The following is a 20,781-nucleotide window of genomic DNA, read 5'->3' as shown; positions in this document are numbered from 1 at the left end:
ACAGAATCTCCACGGTTAATGCATCTTGGCCCATTTATACCAGTGGCATCCACGTAATTTTCCATTCTTTTCTTGAGTCCTAGCACAGTGGATTCTGCCAGTGCCTCAGGGGATAGAGAATCCCAAACATTAACTACCCCCTGGGGAGAACCACCTCTGGAAGCGTATGGGTGCACCTAGACCTTGGAGGTGTTTTGGTTTCCACTTGTTCCTTGGGTTCTGTTTAGTTGACATAAGGCAGATTTTTGCTCAAGTCTTTATAAGCTTCTTTTATGTATTTGTTGTACACAACAGGAAGAGCCCCTCTTTAGAGCTTAGAGGTGAGCTGCAGAGCTAAAGTGGAAGTGGAGTTAAACCCAGATTTCCATGCTGATGTTCCCCACCAAACAAGCTACAGAAGCATTTGGCACTCAAATATCTTTGAGCTAATCTTTATTAAATCTTCCTGCTTTGCAGGCAATATCCCAGAGCACATCACTGTCACAGCATCCGGTATTTACGATGTTGCAGAATGATGGATTCTGGGATATCACCAGTGGGTTTGGAAGCACCAAGAGATGTTATTATGAGGCAGGGAAGAATTAAAACAAAAACACAGTTAATGTGTTTTGGTGCCAAATGTCCCCTGCAGCCTCGTTAGGCTCAACTCCATTTGAACTCACGCTGCAGACGTCCCCTTAAAAACTGATTAGTGTTATAAGTGACTCTTGTGTCATTCTATATGTATCCTTTCTCACTGATTCCGGGTCACGTGTGCTCCGCTTGTACATCCAAAAATGATTCTTCTGTCAAAGCTGCAAATTCCACATGGAAGATAACTAAGTTGTCCAGCTTCTGCCTCTCACATCACCAACACTAAACAAAAGCCCCACAATCAGAATTCAGTAGACAATTGTGCTGCTTATGCACTAGGGAGAATGCAATCCTGCTCAGTCTTCTAAAGGTATTTTGGCTGTACAGGGAGAATAGGACTAAAACATGCTAATGTAATGCATTCAGCAGTTATGGCTAAAATACACACATGGAGCAGAGATATTGAGTGAGGAAGTTCATTTTTTACTTAGTGGCTTTTGGACCCTGGCTACTGAAAGCTGTTCATTCCTAGCCAAGTCCCTCCATGCCTGTGATCAGTTTAATAGGTGTAATGTGGCCACCTCCAGAAAAGTACATCCCTATGGAGGTAAGGTGTCCCATAATCCATGCCTTGTATAATGGTCTAAAACCCTTTTCTTATTTATTATACACCTTTCTGATCCAGCCTAGGACTCTCTGGCATCTTTTTCTGTAACTGAACGTAGCATATACACCTCCAGGTTGCTACATGCTTGAATGTCTAAGCCCCTTCTACAGCCAGCATTTTCTCTACAGCTCAGTGGGCCGAGTAAGTCTGAGCTTTGTCTTCTGTGCCAGCTGCAAGCACCTCTGCTCCAGGCGTTTGATCATCCAACAACTACAATGTCTTCCCATTGCTCAAATGGAGACCCGACACCCACCCCTGCTCTCTATTCACCATAAATGGGCACCAGTCTTCAAACACACCCAAAAAACCCAAAGTTCCTGAGTTGGCCAAAAAGCAGAGGAGAAACAGCAGAGAGAATTTAATTCTGTTACTTCAGATTTTGTGCCAAGATTTTGAAATTGAAATCCAAAGCCTTAGGTCTCTGGAATGACGTGGGCAGGATTTCCCCAGCCATTAAAACAGCAGCTCCAAAAAGTAAGTTTTTTGTTTGGTTTTCCCCCAAACTTTGCACAAACCTGACCTCAGTCAGAATTCCCTTTGTTCAAAGTCAAGAAACATCAATTATTTGGAGAAGACATCGCTGAGCTGGAGCAGATATATGCTCATCCATGTCTACAATATATTGTTGTGGTTTGATAAGGACATGTATGAGAGACAGACAATGTTAAGATTTATAAAGTATCATTTATACATCCAGGCCCACTAGCCATCCAGCTCGAAGGACATCTGCTAAAGTTCTCGGTCCCTTTCCTGCAATGGAGCTGGGAATAGGATATGAAAAGTAGTCAGGGCAGGGCAGGGCAGAGGAGACTGTAGGGTAACAGAAACAAAAACGCTGAGTGAGGTAAGCAGCATTGTATCCTCTGCCATCACTTTGATCTAGAAGGGAGCACTAAAAGTCATGAAGTCCTTAAAGGGTCATAGTCTCTACCTCACATGGTGTGGCAGTTCTCCAATATCCCTAACCCTTCTGGAGTGGCTGATGCTCAAGTCTTGACTTGAACATTTCCTGTGAAGATTTCACCACATCTCCGTGTACTAATTGATTTTATGGTTATAAAAGTTTTTCTTACTATTTAAGCAAAAAAAACTTTCCTTGCTTAATCTTATTATTCCTCATCTCTGACATCCAATAAGGTTCCTTTAGCAAGCAGCAAACCTCAAAGCGGTTTGGATGAGCTCTGAGGGGTGGAAGCAAGTCAAATGGGAATAAAGGATTCTACTTTTTAATTTACTTCTTTTTAGTCCCTTTGCGGTGTAATCTCAGATTGCTCAAATCTCCTTCTATGGGCCCTGTTCCATACTGCTAGTATTTAATACAAGCCAGGCAATAGGGCTCTGGAAGGAATGCCAGTTGAAAAGGCTAAATTTAGGAAGAAGACTGAGCTGCCTATATTCCTTCACCTCAATGCTGCTAGTGTTACTAAACATGAAAACCAGATACTGCCTCTGCTCTGGTGATTCTAGACAGTGACTGCACAACAGCTCTCATCACCCCGGGAGACACTTGTTAACACATCTCCTCCCAGGTCACAGTAAATCTAAGGGCTTCTCTGCATTGTGAGTTACTGCTCAGCCAGGCAGGGTGCAAATCTACAGAGCACTAGATTGCCGAGTAATAATGTCCTATATGGACTCCATTACCACACAGTGAAAGTCCTGGAGCGTAGCTTAGTGTATTATGGCTTGAGAGCATAAGTCCAGGTGGCCTGGAATCACCAACAGTTGCTTTAGTAAAGAGAAGCACTGGCCTATATCGGACAATGGGATTCACTCAGAACTGAAAGCAAGGTGACTCTTAGCATTTTGACAGGTCTGTCAGATGTAAAGCCAGACATGAAGGACATTAGTGTCCTAAAATATCTTCCCAGGCCAGAGTGGCATCACCACTTTGCAAAATGATAAGACTGAATCAAAGCATGAGCGTGTTGTTAAGATGCACAAATGTTACAATGCCCTGACACAATGAGTTTGTCCCACTAGAAAAACCTTGGAAGATGGCAACCATAATTATTAGTGCCAGCAGTGTACTGGGCACATTATGGAAGAGTTATAGAACAATAATAGGATCCTTGCCTCAAAGAGAATCAGATATAAATAAGGCAATGTATAAATGAGTACTTTCAGTATGCACAGCACTTATCATTCACAGATCTCAAAAGGTAAGTCAATGCCATTATCTCTATCTTATAGAGGGGGAAACTGAGGCATTGAGGGGTCAAGTGACTCACCCATGGTCACACAATGAGTCAGAGACCAAATAGAAATAGCATCCGCTAGAGGAACTGAATGCAGGAGAAAGGAAAGAAACCAAGCGGTGAAGTTTAAAATTTGTCTTGTTAATTCTTGATTTTTGTTCAGAGTGTTTGTTGCTTTATTTTCCACATTTTCTTTTTCTTCTTCTTTTATGGAACAAGTTTGTGGGGTGGTGGAAGAAGCATGTTCTAAAGATGAACTGGCTGGAGCAGAGGCATGTTCAGCCAGGAACAGGGAGGAGACAAAACATTTGCCACCGTACACTATGGGCAAAGGTGCAAAGAGGAGCAAACTAAGAAACTAGATAGGGGTTCCACAGCCCAAACCCGAGTGTTAAATAGATGCATTTATATTTATTACTATTCATATGATATTTTAGTATGACCTCTGTCCCCTTAGGTGTGCACTGCATTTATTCATGTCTGCTCTACTCAGATAAATCAGTTGGTTCTCATATATAGCACTGGTGGTGCTCTGCCCATGCCAGTGACCCAGATGAAGCTAATAAACTCTCCCTGGAGGAACTTGCAGACTAAGCCCGAGATTTTCAAAGTCACCTACATGGTTTGATTGCCTAATTGCCATTAATTTTAATGAGTATTGGGTGTCCAGATCGCCTCGGTGGTTTTGAAAACCTCCACCTAACTGGCACAAGAGGCTGCAGCATCTCACAAACTGGAAGAGACCCAGTCCCGCAGAGCGTGGACATTAGAGGTGGAATACTTCCCAATGCTGGTTGTGTTTCAGGAGCATTATAAAAGAGGAAAAGAGGGGCTTGTCATATCTTAATAAAAATGGTTCAGGCATAAAGGAAAGCATGAAAGAAGGTACAGAATGGGCAAATCGGACCGCTCAGCTCAGGAAAAAAGCTGGGGTAAACATGAGGAAGTGGGAAGGGTATACTGAAGGAAACAAGAGATAAAGGCTGGTAAAAAATTGAAAAGGAGAAACTAACTATTAGCAGTAAAAGGAGTGAGAAAACCAGTGATGCATCTGGCAAGAGGTAGATGATCTTGACAGTGGCATTCTGGTCAAGCTGCAGGGTTGGAAGATGGGGGAAGCTGGAAGGGAGGAGGTTGCAATAGTGAAATAAGATGACTGGAGTCAAGACTGAAGTCTTAGCAGTGGAGAGCATCAGAAGGGTGAAATCTGGAGATATGCTGGCTGATTCTCCTCTAAGACTAGTGTAAAAATATCAGCATGGCCATACTGGGTCAGACCAGTGATGCACCTAGCCCAGCATCCTGTCGTCCGACAGTGGCCAATGCCAGATGCTTCCAAGGGAATAAACAGAACAGGTAATCATCCAGTGAGCCATTCTCTGTCATCCAGTCCCAGCATCTGACAGTCAGGGGCATGGGGACACTAAGACCATGGGGTTGCATTCCTAACCATCTTGGCTAATAGTCATTGATGGACTTCTCTAGTTCTTCTCTGAATCCAGTTATACTTTTGGCCTTCACAACATCCTCTGGCAACAAGTTCCACAGCTTGATTGTGAATTGTGTGAAGAAATACTTCCTTTTGTTTGTTTTAAAGCTGCTGCCTATTAATTTCATTAGCTGACTCTTGTGTTATGTAAATGGCTAAAAACCAAAAACACTTTCTTATTCACTTTCTCCACACCGTTCATGATTTTAAAGACCTCTATTATATCCTGCATTAGTTGTCTTTTCCAAGTTGACTAGTCCCACTCTCTTTGATCTCTCCTCATATGGAAGCTGTTGCATACCCCTAAATATTTGCATTGCCTTTCTCTGTATCTATTCCATTTCTATAGATCTTTTTTTAAATGGGCAATCAGAACTGCATGCAATAGGCAAGATCTGGGCATACCATGGATTTATATAGTAGCATTATGATAGTTACTGTCTTATCTATGCCCTTCCTAATAGTTCCTAACATGGTTAGCTTTTTTGACTGCCACTATACACTGAGCAGATGCTTTCAGAGAACTATCCATAATGACTATCCATAATGACGAGTTGCATCCGAGAGTGCTGAAGGAATTGGCGGCTGTGATTGCAGAGCCCTTGGCCATTATCTTTGAAAACTCGTGGCGAACGGGGGAAGTCCCGGATGACTGGAAAAAGGCTAATGTAGTGCCAATCTTTAAAAAAGGGAAGAAGGAGGATCCTGGGAACTACAGGCCAGTCAGCCTCACCTCAGTCCCTGGAAAAATCATGGAGCAGGTCCTCAAAGAATCAATCCTGAAGCACTTACATGAGAGGAAAGTGATCAGGAACAGTCAGCATGGATTCACCAAGGGAAGGTCATGCCTGACTAATCTAATCGCCTTTTATGATGGGATTACTGGTTCTGTGGATGAAGGGAAAGCAGTGGATGTATTGTTTCTTGACTTTAGCAAAGCTTTTGACACGGTCTCCCACAGTATTCTTGTCAGCAAGTTAAGGAAGTATGGGCTGGATGAATGCACTATAAGGTGGGTAGAAAGCTGGCTAGATTGTCGGGCTCAACGGGTAGTGATCAATGGCTCCATGTCTAGTTGGCAGCCGGTGTCAAGTGGTGTGCCCCAGGGGTCGGTCCTGGGGCCGGTTTTGTTCAATATCTTCATAAATGATCTGGAGGATGGTGTGGATTGCACTCTCAGCAAATTTGCAGATGATACTAAACTGGGAGGAGTGGTAGATACGCTGGAGGGGAGGGATAGGATACAGAAGGACCTAGACTGATGAGGTTCAATAAGGATAAGTGCAGGGTCCTGCACTTAGGATGGAAGAATCCAATGCACCGCTACAGACTAGGGACCGAATGGCTAGGCAGCAGTTCTGCAGAAAAGGACCTAGGGGTGACAGTGGACGAGAAGCTGGATATGAGTCAACAGTGTGCCCTTGTTGCCAAGAAGGCCAATGGCATTTTGGGATGTATAAGTAGGGGCATAGCGAGCAGATCGAGGGACGTGATCGTTCCCCTCTATTCGACACTGGTGAGGCCTCATCTGGAGTACTGTGTCCAGTTTTGGGCCCCACACTACAAGAAGGATGTGGATAAATTGGAGAGAGTCCAGCGAAGGGCAACAAAAATGATTAGGGGTCTAGAGCACATGACTTATGAAGAGAGGCTGAGGGAGCTGGGATTGTTTAGTCTGCAGAAGAGAAGAATGAGGGGGGATTTGATAGCTGCTTTCAACTACCTGAAAGGGGGTTCCAAAGAGGATGGCTCTAGACTGTTCTCAATGGTAGCAGATGACAGAACGAGGAGTAATGGTCTCAAGTTGCAATGGGGGAGGTTTAGATTGGATATTAGGAAAAACTTTTTCACTAAGAGGGTGGTGAAACACTGGAATGCGTTACCTAGGGAGGTGGTAGAATCTCCTTCCTTAGAGGTTTTTAAGGTCAGGCTTGACAAAGCCCTGGCTGGGATGATTTAACTGGGAATTGGTCCTGCTTCGAGCAGGGGGTTGGACTAGATGACCTTCTGGGGTCCCTTCCAACCCTCATATTCTATGACTCCAAGATCTCTTGCTTGACTGGTAACAGCTAATTTAGACACGATCAATTTGTAAGTACAGTTGGGATTATGTTTTCCAATGTGCATTACTTTGCATTTATCAGCCATTTTGTTGCCCAGTCACCAAGTTTTGTGACATTCCTTGGTAACTTTTTGCAGTCGGCTTTGGACTCAACTATCTTGAATAATTTTGTATCATCTGCAAACTTTAGCACCTTACTGTTTGCCCCTTTTTCCAGATAATTTATGAATATGTTGAAAAACACTGGCCCCCACACAGATCCCTGGGGGATACCACTATTTACCTCTCTTCATTGTGAAAATTGACCATTTATTCCTACCCTCCGTTTCCTATCTTTTAACCAGTTACCAATCCATGAGAGGACCTTCCCTCTTATTCCATGACTGCTTAGTTTGCTTAAGAGCCCTTGGTGAGGGACCTTGTCAAAGGCTTTCTGAAAGGCCAAGTACACTATATCCACTCGATCACTCTTGTCCACACAGTTTTTGACCCCTCAGAGAATTCAAACAGATTGAGGCGGCATAGTTTCCCTTTACAAAACCTGTGTTGACTTCTTCACCAACAAATAATTAGTGTTCATCCATGTGTCTGATAGGCAAAATGCTTGAAACTAGCACTGAAGTTAGGCTTACTAGCAAGATTGCATCTGGAGCCTTTTTTAAAAATTGGTATCACATTAACTATCCTCCAGTTATCTGGTACAGAAGATGATTTAAGTGATAGGTTACATACCACAGTTAGTAGTTCTTCAATTTCATATTTGAGTTCTTTCAAAAAACTCTTAGGTGAATACCATCTGATAAATTAAACCGAAGTCACCAGGATCAATTTGTTCCAAAAATCAAATCAGGAATTACTCCACTGAAGTCAATGAGTGTTACACCAGATTAGTACCAGTGTGAGGTCAGAGTCAGACCCATTGTAGATGGAATGATGGCTTGGTTATGAAGAGGCAGTAATTCAGACTGTAGTTTCCAGTAGGACCCAAGTGTGAACTTTTCCAATTTAGCACACTAACCCCTAGATTTAGCAAAAGAATTATCTATATTTTCTACAAGGTCCCATAAAATAATCCATCTACAAAAATGAATTTCAGTAGAATTTATAGTGGTGGAGCCAGATCCTCATTTGGTGTAAACTGGTGCAGCTACACTGATTTCAATGGCGTTACAACAGTTGGGTCCAGACAATGGTTTGGATTCTGATCTTAGTTCCACTGGTATAAAACAGGATCAATTCTATTCAAGTCAAAAGAGTATAGCAACATAACCAAAGTACTTTGGTTACAGCAACGTAACCTAAAGTAAGAAATTGGCCCAAAGTAGCAACTTTCCCTTTGTAATCTCCCTGCTACTTCATTTGTTTGAGTCTGTGTTGTACTATACTAGGCATTCCGGGTAGTAAGTCATGCCTGGAAGACCAGAGATGACTTAAGACTGAGCAGCAACCTGTAACAAGGAGAATACAATGTTCTTTGGTTCAGAATTAAATGTGTGATTTCCACACACTAATCCATGTCACTTAGGCACATGCAAGTGGGAAATAATCAGTGCTCCAGTCTGAAGCCGTCAGTAGTGAGTTATGCAGAGGCTTAAGTTTTAGACAGCTGCCAATAAATAAAGCTGACCCTCACTTCCTCATTCTTGTGAGGAAGTGGGGGGAGGGAGAAGGAGAAAAACCATTTAGGAATTCCACCAAGACAAGAAAAGAAACAGGGAGAAGGGAAAATAAAACTCTCACAGTTCTCTGGGAGAAAATGGTTCCAGCAACAGCTGTCTCACATTTACTCACTGACTCCTTGCATCATCTGCTATTCAGAGAGGTTGCCAAAGAAGATCCAAGGGGAGAGAGAGAGAAAGAAAAGCTCTGACATTCATTGCTGGTGCTATTGGGAAAAATGCTAAATCCAAAACCAGTGAGCAGCTGAGATGGAGCACAAGGATTTCAACAAGAGGAGGGATCAGGCAGCAACAAAAGGGGCAAGGGGAAACAGGGAATTATGTATCACTGCTGTCAGGATGGTGACTGGGGGAAAGCACATGTTCTGGAGTGGGAGGGAAAGGCCACTCTCAGAGTCACTGACTATAGTTCATGGTCTTCATTATTAGTGATGAGTGTTGTTTGTTCTTACAAGGAAGCCACGAAAAGTCAAAGAGGGAGGGACTAAATGGCTCAGGGGAGTGGGAAAGGCACATGGAGCTTTTCACCTCTACGTCACTGGTCTCCATCTAACTTGAGTCAGTACTGGCCAAAAGGTGAGAACCATCTGATGCCTTGTGTGAAATGAATTGTCAGGTCTCAATCCAATCCCAGGTTTCCATATGACTCAACATGCCATCACAAGTGGCAACCCTCTTGGCAGTTTCAGCAGAGAATCCTACAAAATAAATAGCCCATGAAGACTGAACTCCTCTCTCATCCTTTCAGTAGCTAGTCCCAGGAGGTGAGGGCTGAAGCACAGTAGTGAGGCAGTGAGTCAAGGCTTGCACAGCTGCTGTGTGTATTGCAACTTTCCCTCTGTTCCCATCTAGCGCTGTCAACCCAGCACCTTTCACCAGCAGAAAATTCCATTCTACAGCAAAACAAAATCTAATGAGAATGCCAGAGTTTTAGATCTTTTTCATCTTTAAGTTACTCTGTAAGACACACCAGTGAGAGGTTTTCTAAAAGATGTGCTCTAGTTCAAACAGGAATTACTTCAGGGAAGTTCTATGGCCTGTGTTATGCAGGAGGTTAGACTAGAAGATTATCAGAGTGGTCCTTTCTGGCCTTAGAATCTATATCAAAGACTGAGCTCAGGCCAGGTTCCAGAGAAGCTCAATCTTCCCCACTTTCTATGGGCCCAATAGTCCCATTTCTGTTAGCTTCCAAGCCTGAGATGCTGAAATCCTCCTTCTCTTTGGCTCATCTGCTGTCCCCTTAAATAGCCTATTGTCTCATCATCTATGTGAAAACAGAACAGAGCCTTTGGGGGATTCCAGGCATCCTTTTCATGAGACCAATCCACAATTTCATCTTTTGTCATGAACAATGGAGCCAGAGCAATTTGTTTCCACTCCGCATGTTCAGAATATGCATCTCCTGTTCCTCCTGTGTAGAGTTTGCTTTTGATTAGCTTTCACTACTCAGGAAGGATTCAAATGGCTTAATTGTGTTAATGCCAGATCCATGTTTGGGGAAATTCTGAGTTGGTTTTATAGGCTAAGACAGAATTTCTGAGAAGGGAATTAGAGAGCAATGGGTTGGAATCTACCTAAAGCAGGAAGCTCTAAACCCTTCAGAGAATTCATGCACTGAGAGATGCTATTAAATGCTCAGATGATAGGAGACATTTTCCACCAAAATTGTCCTTGGAAGCCAAAGGAGCTGTGAAGTATTTGCAAAGCCTTGGTTATAAAGCTGCAGATCCAAGACCCAGAGTGAAGAGCTGCTCAAAAAGGGCATTGTCATTGCTTTATTGTATTAAATCCAGACTCAGTCCTCTATTATCTCCCAGGCACATACAGTAAAGGCACAAGCTGGCTTTTCTAGTGCCTCCTTGGGCTCAGCCACCTCACCCCCTTAGTGAAAGCTCCAGATCTCCCAGTAGAGCAGAGACGTGCATATCCCTCTTCCTTGGCCTGGTTGTCAAGGAACTACAAGACCACTCTGAGCCAAGGCCAGGACTAGAGCGTAACAGTGCTTCACACTTGACAGATGAAATATGAAGCTTTATGTCACAGGCATTCTTAACTGAGAACCTTAAAGTGTGGCATCAGCTTCCTTCCTTGCCTTTCACTGAGCATGGACCACGTTCACTTGGGATGCTGCCACTGATCCACTGAGAGACGTAGATAGGTGGAGGGTGGCAGTGGTAGGTATTTGTAGACTTCTTCAGAGTTAAGATGAGAACTGCTTGGGTTCAACCTGTTGGAGAGAACTCTGTGGAAAATGCCATTCCAGTTTCTGGACACAGGCTTTACAAAATTAGTAAGCAGGAGCATATCCCTGCTGCTAATCACATGGGTTTTTTTTTTTCGTTTTTAAAAAGAGGAAGCAAACACTTTTCTTTCCTTCCCTTTCTTCCCCCCCGCCCGCGAATGCAAAAACATTTGACAAAGGCAATTATTTGTGCATTCCGGTCATTCATGGATGAGATAGTAAGTAAGTTCCCCCAGGCTCACAAGAGCTTCTGTGAATCATTAGATGTGACTTCTCAAAGGCCCAGCTGTACAAGATGAGATGTGTTACCATACACTGGCCCAGCAATGATTTATCATCCCAGTCATTTACTCAGTTTGAGACAAATAAAGAGATATACACAGAGGAGTCCCTGAGTTGACTTGGGATTTCTACAGCATATGGGTTTATTCAACAGATCAGCTCGGTCGAGTTGGGACAAAGAATTAAAATCTGATTGAAAGTTGCTGGGGCTGTGAATTACTGCCAAACACGCGAGGTCACCCCAAAGCGCCTCCAGTGTAAACAACCTCAAGCTTCAGAAAGGCTTCCTCAGTTAAGCTAATGACCAGAAAACAAGCAAGATTTAAGGTTGTCCTCTCTTTCTTACGTGCAGACTACAGTACACTAACCATTGTACACTCTCTGGTTTGGCTTCCATTCCCCAACTCCATCCTTTGGATCAGTGATTCCCAACCTCTTACTGGTACGTTAGTCTTTTGTGGCTGAAGTCTTAGTCTCCCCAGCTCCCTATTGTCATTATGGTTGAGTTAACACAGACTGCAACTGAGATCAAGGCCCCAGCATGCTAAGCTCTGTACAAATACATAGTGAGACAGAGAATGCATAGAGTAGCTTATAATCTAAATAGACAAGAAAAAGGGTGGATGGGGAAACAGAAGCACAGAGAGATGAAGCATTTTGGCCAAAGTCAGAGAGTAGGTCAGCGTCAAAGCTGGGAAATAGAACCCAGGTCTCCTGAATCCTAGTCGTGTAACCTGGGCAGTAAGCCACTTGACTCCCTGACCCTCTGTACTGGGACTCACCTTGATGAGAAACAACCACATGAGCTGCTGTTGGTGACCAGTGACCACTTCCCACTCAGCTGTGCATGCTGCAAACTTCCACGGAGCTTGAACTACTTTTACAATCTCAAATTTAGAGCAGCCTAAGATCCACTGAAGCTTAGACTATGCACAAACTGAAATGGGAGGTCGGGGCAATGGCTGATGTAAACAAGGTTCTAGGACCTAATTGTATATTACCCTCCTTACAGTACCCACGCAAAACCCAATGGAAACTTCACCCATGGAAGGAATATAGGGTTGTACTATAAGAATGGTAAACTAGTACAGTGCCAACATGTTTAAGAACCGTGGCTTAACACAGCAGCTCACAAGGTTTCTCCTCATCAGGATGGTTGTTTCATTAGGAAGAGGCAGGTCATAGCATCAGTTTATAATCCTCACAACCAGAAAGTCAGTGATCTATCTTTGAGTTTTACCTCTATACTTAGAACAGGAAATATCTGTGCTAACTGTGGGGTAACAACTGGCAAGTGTTGGCTTATTAATGGCTTTAATTATAGACCATTTACTCCATACTTTCTGCATTATGACAGAATTGACCTTAAAAGCACTACAGAAGCTCCTGGGGCCTTTATCTATTGGCACTTAAACAGTATGGTATCAGGCACCCAATAGATGATATCAGTCTAGGTTAGAGTGCGAGATTACTGAAATTCTTTCATTAATACAGCAAGACTCTGTTTTAAGGTAAAGCACAGTAGCTTTAAATCAGCATGGATAGCAGTGACTGGCTGTAGAACGTGAATGACAAATAATCTATGTGGGGAGTTGACACTACTTTGGTTGATCCAAAGTCCAGGTGAGGAAAATGGACTTTATACACTGTGTATAAGTACAAACCACCCTTTTCAAGATGCACTGTGCTGTGCATTGTTGGCTGAGTGTTTATACCTGGAATCTTGTCCTCTCTGCAGCATAGACCTGGTAGTGAAGCATGGCCTGTAGGACCTTCTTATGGCCATCCGGCACCAGGCAGACAGCCCCGAGGATCTCCAGCACAGCGATCTTGGTCTTGATGTTCTCAGTCCGTAAGCTCTGGGAGATGATATTGATACTTTCTGGATGGGCCAGGACATGTGCCCGTCCCTGGGAATTGTTCATCAGTGCCTTAATACACCCTATAACGGATGTGTGTATGCGGCTCTCTGAGGTCTCATAGTCCATGCTCTTCAGGAAGTTCAACAAACAGGTCAGGCCATCCAGCTCAATAAACCTGGTCACAAACCTGAAGGGAAAGGGAGAAAAACAGAATTAAGGCAAACTGTACAATAGGCATCAAATTAATAGACTATGGAACTATGACGCTAAGAACAGAGCAGTCAGTAGCCTAAAGAACTCCAGATGATTCCAGGCAACATGCCACAGACGGTCAGTCTTCTTGTCACGTCATTTTCCAATTTAGGTAATTACATTGTGTCTGCTTCGAATCCCACCTTTTGTTTCCCCTGTCCTATGTGCTTGGACAGTGTTACTGTATAATAACTACCACATTCAACCACAATGGCTGCTGCATTTCAATGGCCGGTGAAAAGTTTCCTACATACTGGCAAATCTATAGGGCCTACACCTACAACCCTGGATCAGGCAAAACTCCCAAAATGGCTTGTAGGATCTCTGCTGGCAGGAGAGATGTTCTTAAGGAGGGAGCAGACTCAATGGCCACCATGGATACCATCAGGGTCTGGCATGAGGACACAAATAGACTAGATATGTAGGCAGTGAATTTGCAGAAGGAACAGCATGTTCCAACACCGTTTTATTCCAAGTTTGAGGTCACTTCCAATCACTAGGGTTGTGTGTCAAACTTTCATTATGAAACCAGGCAAAATGTGTCTGGTTTCAGATAAAGATCGTGCACCAATCTGGATGGATACAACATAGAAAAAGCCCAAGGAAGGGTCTATAGTTTCATTCAAACCAAAGATAAAAACACAATGGGTCAGTTCATCCCTGGAATTAATCCACTGAAGTTAACGGAGTCCACTGAAGTCAGTGCAACAATACTGGGAACACATTCACCCAATTGGTTTTAGCTGAATTTCACTGAGAGTTTTCAGTAGGCTTAAGATTTTGGGGTCCTATGCAAAGTGAAGTGAACAGGATCCCATCCAGTTCCCTGTCCAACTTGTGAACATTGAGCGGTTCCAAGCGTGTGTGTCATTGCTTTCTGTTCTCGTCTCTGTGCACAAGAACACGCCTGAGCCTCAGTTATGTATTAGTATACAATTACATTAGAAATATGTCAGCCAGTCCTTTGGTTGGTACTCCACTTTACCACACAGGAAATTTCATGGCCCACCTGAAAGTTGGGCCAGATACACTAGACAGTTTGCCAACCTTCAGCTTACTTGGACCAACAGTTCTGAGCAGAAACCAGGCAAAATCTGGTGGTTTCAGATGAGTTTTGCTCTGAGGTTTGTTCAGACCTGAACTTCAAAGCAAATTTTAGAAGGGGCCAAACACACATGCACCAACAATCAGAAGAGGGATTTCATAACTCAGCTCAGCAAAACTGCCAAGTTTCACACTGCTCTGATCACAAATTACTTGTCTTTTGGGTGTACCATCCTACCTCTTTATCTATACGAGCCACGGGAACAGAAGCCCCTCTCCCCTCAGGTAGATGGAAGGACCACACAGAGTGCACCAGGAATTCAGTAAGATACCAAACACCCTTTTTTGTTATTCTAACTCTTTGCAAGAAAACTAACGGGTAGTTCAGGGTCTGTGACCCATTTGGTTGCTGGCCTCTCTGCCAAGACTGCAATTTAGGCAGTCATGGCCAACTGTGGTGGTGCTGTGTCTGTCATGCATGTGTCCACTGAGAATTGGACTGAGACCAAAATTATTTTGTGCAGACTAGCAGATGGCCATGAAATGATCACTTTTAGATGTTTCGCCAGCTGTGGCCCAGAAAGGCCTGAAATTTTCTCCATGTTCTAGCCTGAATAGGATGTTACAACACACATTATCAGCTCTGAGTCCTAACATTTACTTCAGATCTATTTGTTCATGGTGACTCTTGCCAAGTTCCTTTGTGAATCCAAGGGCTTGCCAAACTCATTACCAAAACCGAGCAGCAAAAGCATTGCCATCCTCATAGCTCCAGGGCTAAGGGAAGGATAAGACTGACACCGTCCTGGGGACAAAGCATTCTCCAGTGGTTCAAGAAAATCACTCAGAGCCTGGTCAGTCAAGGGTTTCTGAATTCCACTTCCAGATGGAGCACTGGCTATTGGTGAAAGACATACAAGTCACTGTGACTTTCATGTACCTCTGCCAGCCCAGCTCTGAAGACCAGGTGACAAATCATTTGTGAAAGGCACAGAGACAGTCTCACAAGCACAATACCCAAATAAATCTAATGGCAGAGAAACGTTGCTAGGATTTCTAGGGTGAGGTCACTCCAGCAGAAGGGTAGGTGCAGGAAAGAGACTGATGTCATAGACCTTGATTAACGACGAAGTTTCAAACAATGTTGGGATTTTCCTGTATCCTATCTGGTCCAGAGAGCAAAACACTAATCTCTGTTACTCAATAGGAAGTAAACTGGACTACCTCCCAATCTCAGCTGACATCAGATGTAGGATGAAGCTATGATCGTCACCTTCTCTTTTGAAAACACTCAGTGCCCTGTCATCAGGAAAAGCTATACAGTGTGAGTGTGAGTGAGTCCAGCTCATGAACTAAATGTCATTCTCATTGTATTTTTATGTGGTCCACATGGGTGTGAGACAGATGGGAGAATTCAGCTCCTAAGCTGAATGCCATTGACATCATAATGTTTGCTTAGTGTTTTTGTGCATCTGTGTACACATAGGCGCATGCACACACACGCTTGTGCATGTACGAGGCGTGCAGTCGCATTTCTAGGGAAGAGTACCTTCATCATTGTGTTACGTGTGTGCAAAATTAGCCTCCCACGTGCTTCATATGTTGTACATGAGGGCCTTGTTTTGGATGGAGATGTAAAGGTGTGATGTCAGAACGTGTTTGTTAACGTGTCTTGTGTAACACATTCTAAAGTTCCAGCATAGACAAGGCAGCGTGTGCTTTAAATAGGTGCCAGATTGGTTGAATTAAACCGTAGGCTCCCTGCAGGCTTTATCTTGACCAGCGTAACTCATGTTAAAAAACAGGGTTCTACATTAGGGTTTTAAAACATGTTAATTTGAATATTAGCGAACACAGCCTAACAACAAAACTCTCATCCTAATGTAGACAAGGCCTATGTGGCAGTGATTTTCCCCACTGCTTGTCTTATTCTCTGACCTATCCCTGTACAGATTGTGCTGCAGGCTCACTGTGAGAAATGACACAGCTTGGGAAAGATGGAAAAAACATAAACCGGGGGGGCGGGAGGGGACAGGGCATGGGGGGAGGGCAGGATGTTCCCACCCTACTGACAGTCAAGGCGATGTTTCCCAGGCTAGCTGCAGCAGTGGCCTTTGGATCAGGAGGCATGCACAACCCTGACGAACCTTGGACCTCTGCCCTGCCTGAAATTCAAAGCAGAATAGGCTGCATTTGCTGGATAGATTAGTGACCAGCTAAAGTACACAGGAGTGAGATGTGGCTAAACCAAGCCAAAATAAAGAGAACCCGACCTTCATTTATTTTAAGACAGGGTAAAATAGCATTGGAACAGGGCAGAAGAGTGATGACATTTATTGCTGGTAATTCAGATTAAATAAGATCCTTCTCCCTTTCCCCTCAAACTTGAGCCAAAACTCTCCCGAGATTCCAAAAAGGTGGGTTAACTTCTCGTGCCCCTCATCAACTTTCATTTTCACTGTGCGGCTGCACTTCCATATTCAAGTGCTGAAATATGAAGAGCAAAGCTTTTCTCTCACCGATTCTAGTAATAACCTTTGAGGAACTTTAAATTAAAATCCATTTCCTTACAATACATATTTTCCTGAATGTAACGATTATTCCTGAGCACTGGGATCCATGGAATGGCTTATTTTTATACAGCTGCTACTGAGATCCATGCACTTATTTATTATTGTAGGGCTGCTCCTGAGCACTGAGACCGACACACTGGTTTATTATAAATGGAATGTCTATTGCACTTTCATCTAAAAGCAGAGTGCTTTAATGAATTAAGCTTCACAAAAGATACCTGAGATGCAGGTGTGTTTCATTTCAAACTTTACAGATGGGTATACCATTGTGACAAAGTTCCTCCTCTGCCTTGGTGGGTCCTGCGCTTATTGGCGGATTTGCTTGCCTCAGAGATTCATGGCAGCCCTCAGTTTGGCCACTTTTATTAGTGACTTAAACCTGCCATTCACTCAGCTAACCTCATCACTGGCCAGGACGGGAAAAAGGAAGAAAAACAACCCCCGCAGTCTCTGCTGATCCACCATGTGGGTTGGGGAACAGCCCAGAGACCTTCCCCTCTGGTGGAACCCACAGTCCAGGTCAACTCCTCCTGTGTCTGATCAGGAGTTGGGAGGTTTGGGGGGAAGCCGGGCCAGCCCTCTACTCCAGGTTCCAGACCAGGGCCCTGTGGAATGCAGCAGTCTAGAGTGCCTCCTGGAACAGCTGTGCGACAGCTACAACTCCCTGGGCTACTTCCCCATGGCCTCCTCCCAACACTTTTATTCTCACCACAGGACCTTCTTCCTGATGTCTGATAATGCTTGTACTCCTCAGTCCTTCAGCAGTACACCATCTCTCTCTGCTCCTAGTGCCTCTTGCTCCCAGGTCCTTGCGCACACACCACAAACTGAAGTGAGGTCCTTTTTAAACTCAGATGCCCTGATTAGCCAGCCTGCCCTAATTGATTCTAGCGGCTTCTTAATTGGCTCCAGGTGTCCTAATTAGCCTGCCTGCCTGAATTTTTCCAGCAAGTTCCTTCTTGTTCTGGAACTGCCCATTACCTTACCCAGGGAAAATGGACCTGCTTAATCTGGGACTAATCCATCTGCTTTCTAACACTCTCCTGTAGCCATCTGGCCTGACCCTGTCACACCAGTTAAAGGGACTCCGTTCTACCAGTATTATAAAGTACATATCCAGATGGGGACACTTGGTTCAGTGACTCCTCTTATAGAGATGCCTATGGGTAAGCAACCAAGGCACCCCATTAGTATCTTGTGCCCTCTGCAGGAAGATTCTGTTCAGTCCATTTGATACAAGTTTCGATTTTCATTTGCCATGTTGGTCAGGCATCTAATGAAAAGAAGCGGCCTGGAAAATGGGATTCATGTCCAAATTCAACTAAAAAGACTGGTACCTTGAAGACCTATGTACAAAGCTGCTTACAGAAGGGATCTGATGTAGCTGTGGCTCCCCCACCCCTGCATCCTTTTCATCAAAGAAGGAATTGGGTTGCTGATCGGCCATTGGCAGAAGGCCCATTTGGCAGCTAACAAATTGAGTCATTGGAGATTAGTTCAGACACTGATTTAACTCAAAATTTGGTTTTGCTTAACTATGGGAAACAAGGTTCAAGCCCCATCAGCGATTTAAGAGGGAACGCTTTAAGTGACAGTTCATTGATGCTGGTGCAGATGCTCATTATTATAAACAAATTAAATGAATGCCTGTTGAGAGACCCAGCTGAAGCAGCACAAGACTGGTTGAGAAAGCCCTGAAAATCTGATCTTTGGCTGAAGACACTTCCTTTAGCCCACTCACATCCCCCCCCCAGGAGATTGGGGAGTGGGATCTTATTGGAAAGGCCTTCTAGAAGGATAGAAGGAACCTCATTGGTGGCTGTGAATATATGTTTGAGCTGGACACTCAAGTCCATGGAGATGCCTCACTCCACAGCTTGCTGCCATGAATGTACTCAATTGACATGATGAAAGTCTGTCAATTTCACTGAATACACCCCAAAATAGGTCTGCACCAATGCAAAGGATTGATTACATTCTATCATAGCAGCTATTGACATGTGGGTTGAACCACCGGCACCTGGCTTAAGAGTGGGGAAGTTGTGGCAAGCTGCCATGTTTCCTGTTTATCCTTGAAGTCAGTTTCCATTGCATTGTGTTCTTTGCTGTGTGAATAGAATACAGGTAGTCAAGATTAGATGGTCACTTGCAAGCAGGTTGTCCTCAGATGCCAACAACATCCTCCAAATCATTTCACCACTTTCAACTACACTGTCCTGAAACTCACCACAGAGGAGCTGCTGTATGTCACAGTACAGCACTTTCTACGAAGTTCTGTCAAAACTGCCACAAAGGATTTTGGGTTACAGTAGATGAAGTCAGATTGCAAGGGGCTGAATATGGATTCAAATCGTGAACAAGTATGAGAACAACATTCCAGCAGGTCAATAAGTTAGTCTCCCTTCTCCACTTAAAAGCTCCATGCTCATCCAGTACCTGAGCATGCACTCACCCAGCCTGAGGAAGACCAAAGGCTAAAGTGACAGGCCATTTGCATTTGCTTGCTGCCTCAAAAAGAAGATGCGAGTGCATAGAAGTTCCTTTACGTTCAGAGCGCAACACAAATAGATGTTCTGGGAGATGTTTCACCAGTTCTAATTGGTGGCTATACTTGGGAAAAACCCTGAGTACCCTGGAGCATTAGATTTGTCAGTGTTCCTGTCTGGCTTATAGTCAAGATAGGCCCAAATCACAATATCCAGATTCACTTTCCTAAATCTCAGATCTGAAGCCTCCTCCTATCTGCTGGTGTCCCTACTCCAGTTATAATTAGAGAGGGTCCCAAACCAAAATCCCAGACCTGAACATTCCTGAACTTGATTCCAAAACTAGAGCCAGCTCTGGACTTGGCAAGTGGACCCTCCCTCCCTCTCTCTCTCTAATGGGCCAAAATAAAACCCTGGATCCAAAAAACTCCAAAGTTTGAGGGATTGAAACCTGAATCCAGAGTTCCCAGCGTGCCACGAAGCACTCAGAATCATCAAGCTGTTTCAAGAGAGGGGCCTTGTAGGAAGGCTGCACAGGCAAGTCTGCTTTTTAGATGTTCCCTTCACATCCCTGCAGAACAGAGAACAAGCGTCATAATAAAAGCTGTTTTCGCTCCTGGAAAGCGGGCAGCTAGCACCCTAGTGGATTCTTAATGGAGCCTGTATCAAGCAAAGCAAAGAACAGCGGGTTCTTTCTGCTCAGATTAACATAGTTCCCACTCAGGATTTTTCCTGAGATAACGTGGCATTAGCTGCTTTCTCACACTGCCCCCACTTGACATACACAGCAGATTATTAGAGTGTTTGAGGGGCGGGACTCAAAGATTTATGGACGACATGGCAAACAAGGCACCTTTTTTGTGCTCTCCCATTTTCAGGAGCTTTGAGTGGACTATGCTTTCCCGCATGGAGGGAGGAAGAAAACAAATCCTGACAAGGGAGGACTGACTTCCTGTTATAGTTAAGACTATTTAGGATTTGCCATAATGACTCAGGCTATTGGTCCATCAATGACTCCATCCTGCCTCCCACAGAGGCTAACACCTGATGCTTTCAAGGAAGCTGTGCATGCACGCACATGCACCACCCAGCCAGCTGTACAACTCTCTGCATAAAGGGAAAAAACAACCTCTATTTCAATCATTGCTCCCAGCTGCTTGATTTGGTTAATTGGAACATGCTCCAGAATTATCGCTGGTGTAACTGCACTGATCACATTCGATTTGACCCTTTACTAAATCCACACGTCTTTATAATTCATGTTCACAAAAAACTTGCGATAACATGAAGGGCACAGACGAGCAAAGCTCAACCTTTTGGCTTTGCAGGAACATGTGAGGAAGAGATTCTTCTCAATTGCCATCTACCTGGG

General features: G+C 44.0%; 1 protein-coding gene across 2 annotated transcripts in view; it reads right to left on the bottom strand.

The window, feature by feature from the left end:
- The window catches only part of DAAM2 (dishevelled associated activator of morphogenesis 2), a 245,128-nt gene that overhangs the window by 67,015 nt on the left and 157,332 nt on the right, over positions 1-20,781 (bottom strand). For both annotated transcript variants that reach the window (XM_074949118.1, XM_074949117.1), the window contains exon 6: positions 12,908-13,241. In XM_074949118.1, coding sequence (XP_074805219.1) covers positions 12,908-13,241 — 334 coding nt within the window. The remainder of the gene's footprint in view (positions 1-12,907; positions 13,242-20,781) is intronic.

This window comes from Natator depressus, chromosome 3 (genome assembly GCF_965152275.1).
Source record: "Natator depressus isolate rNatDep1 chromosome 3, rNatDep2.hap1, whole genome shotgun sequence".
Taxonomy (NCBI): Eukaryota; Metazoa; Chordata; order Testudines; family Cheloniidae; genus Natator; species Natator depressus.
The sequence above is the reverse complement of the archived record's forward strand: the minus strand, read 5'-3'. Positions and strand labels throughout refer to the sequence as shown.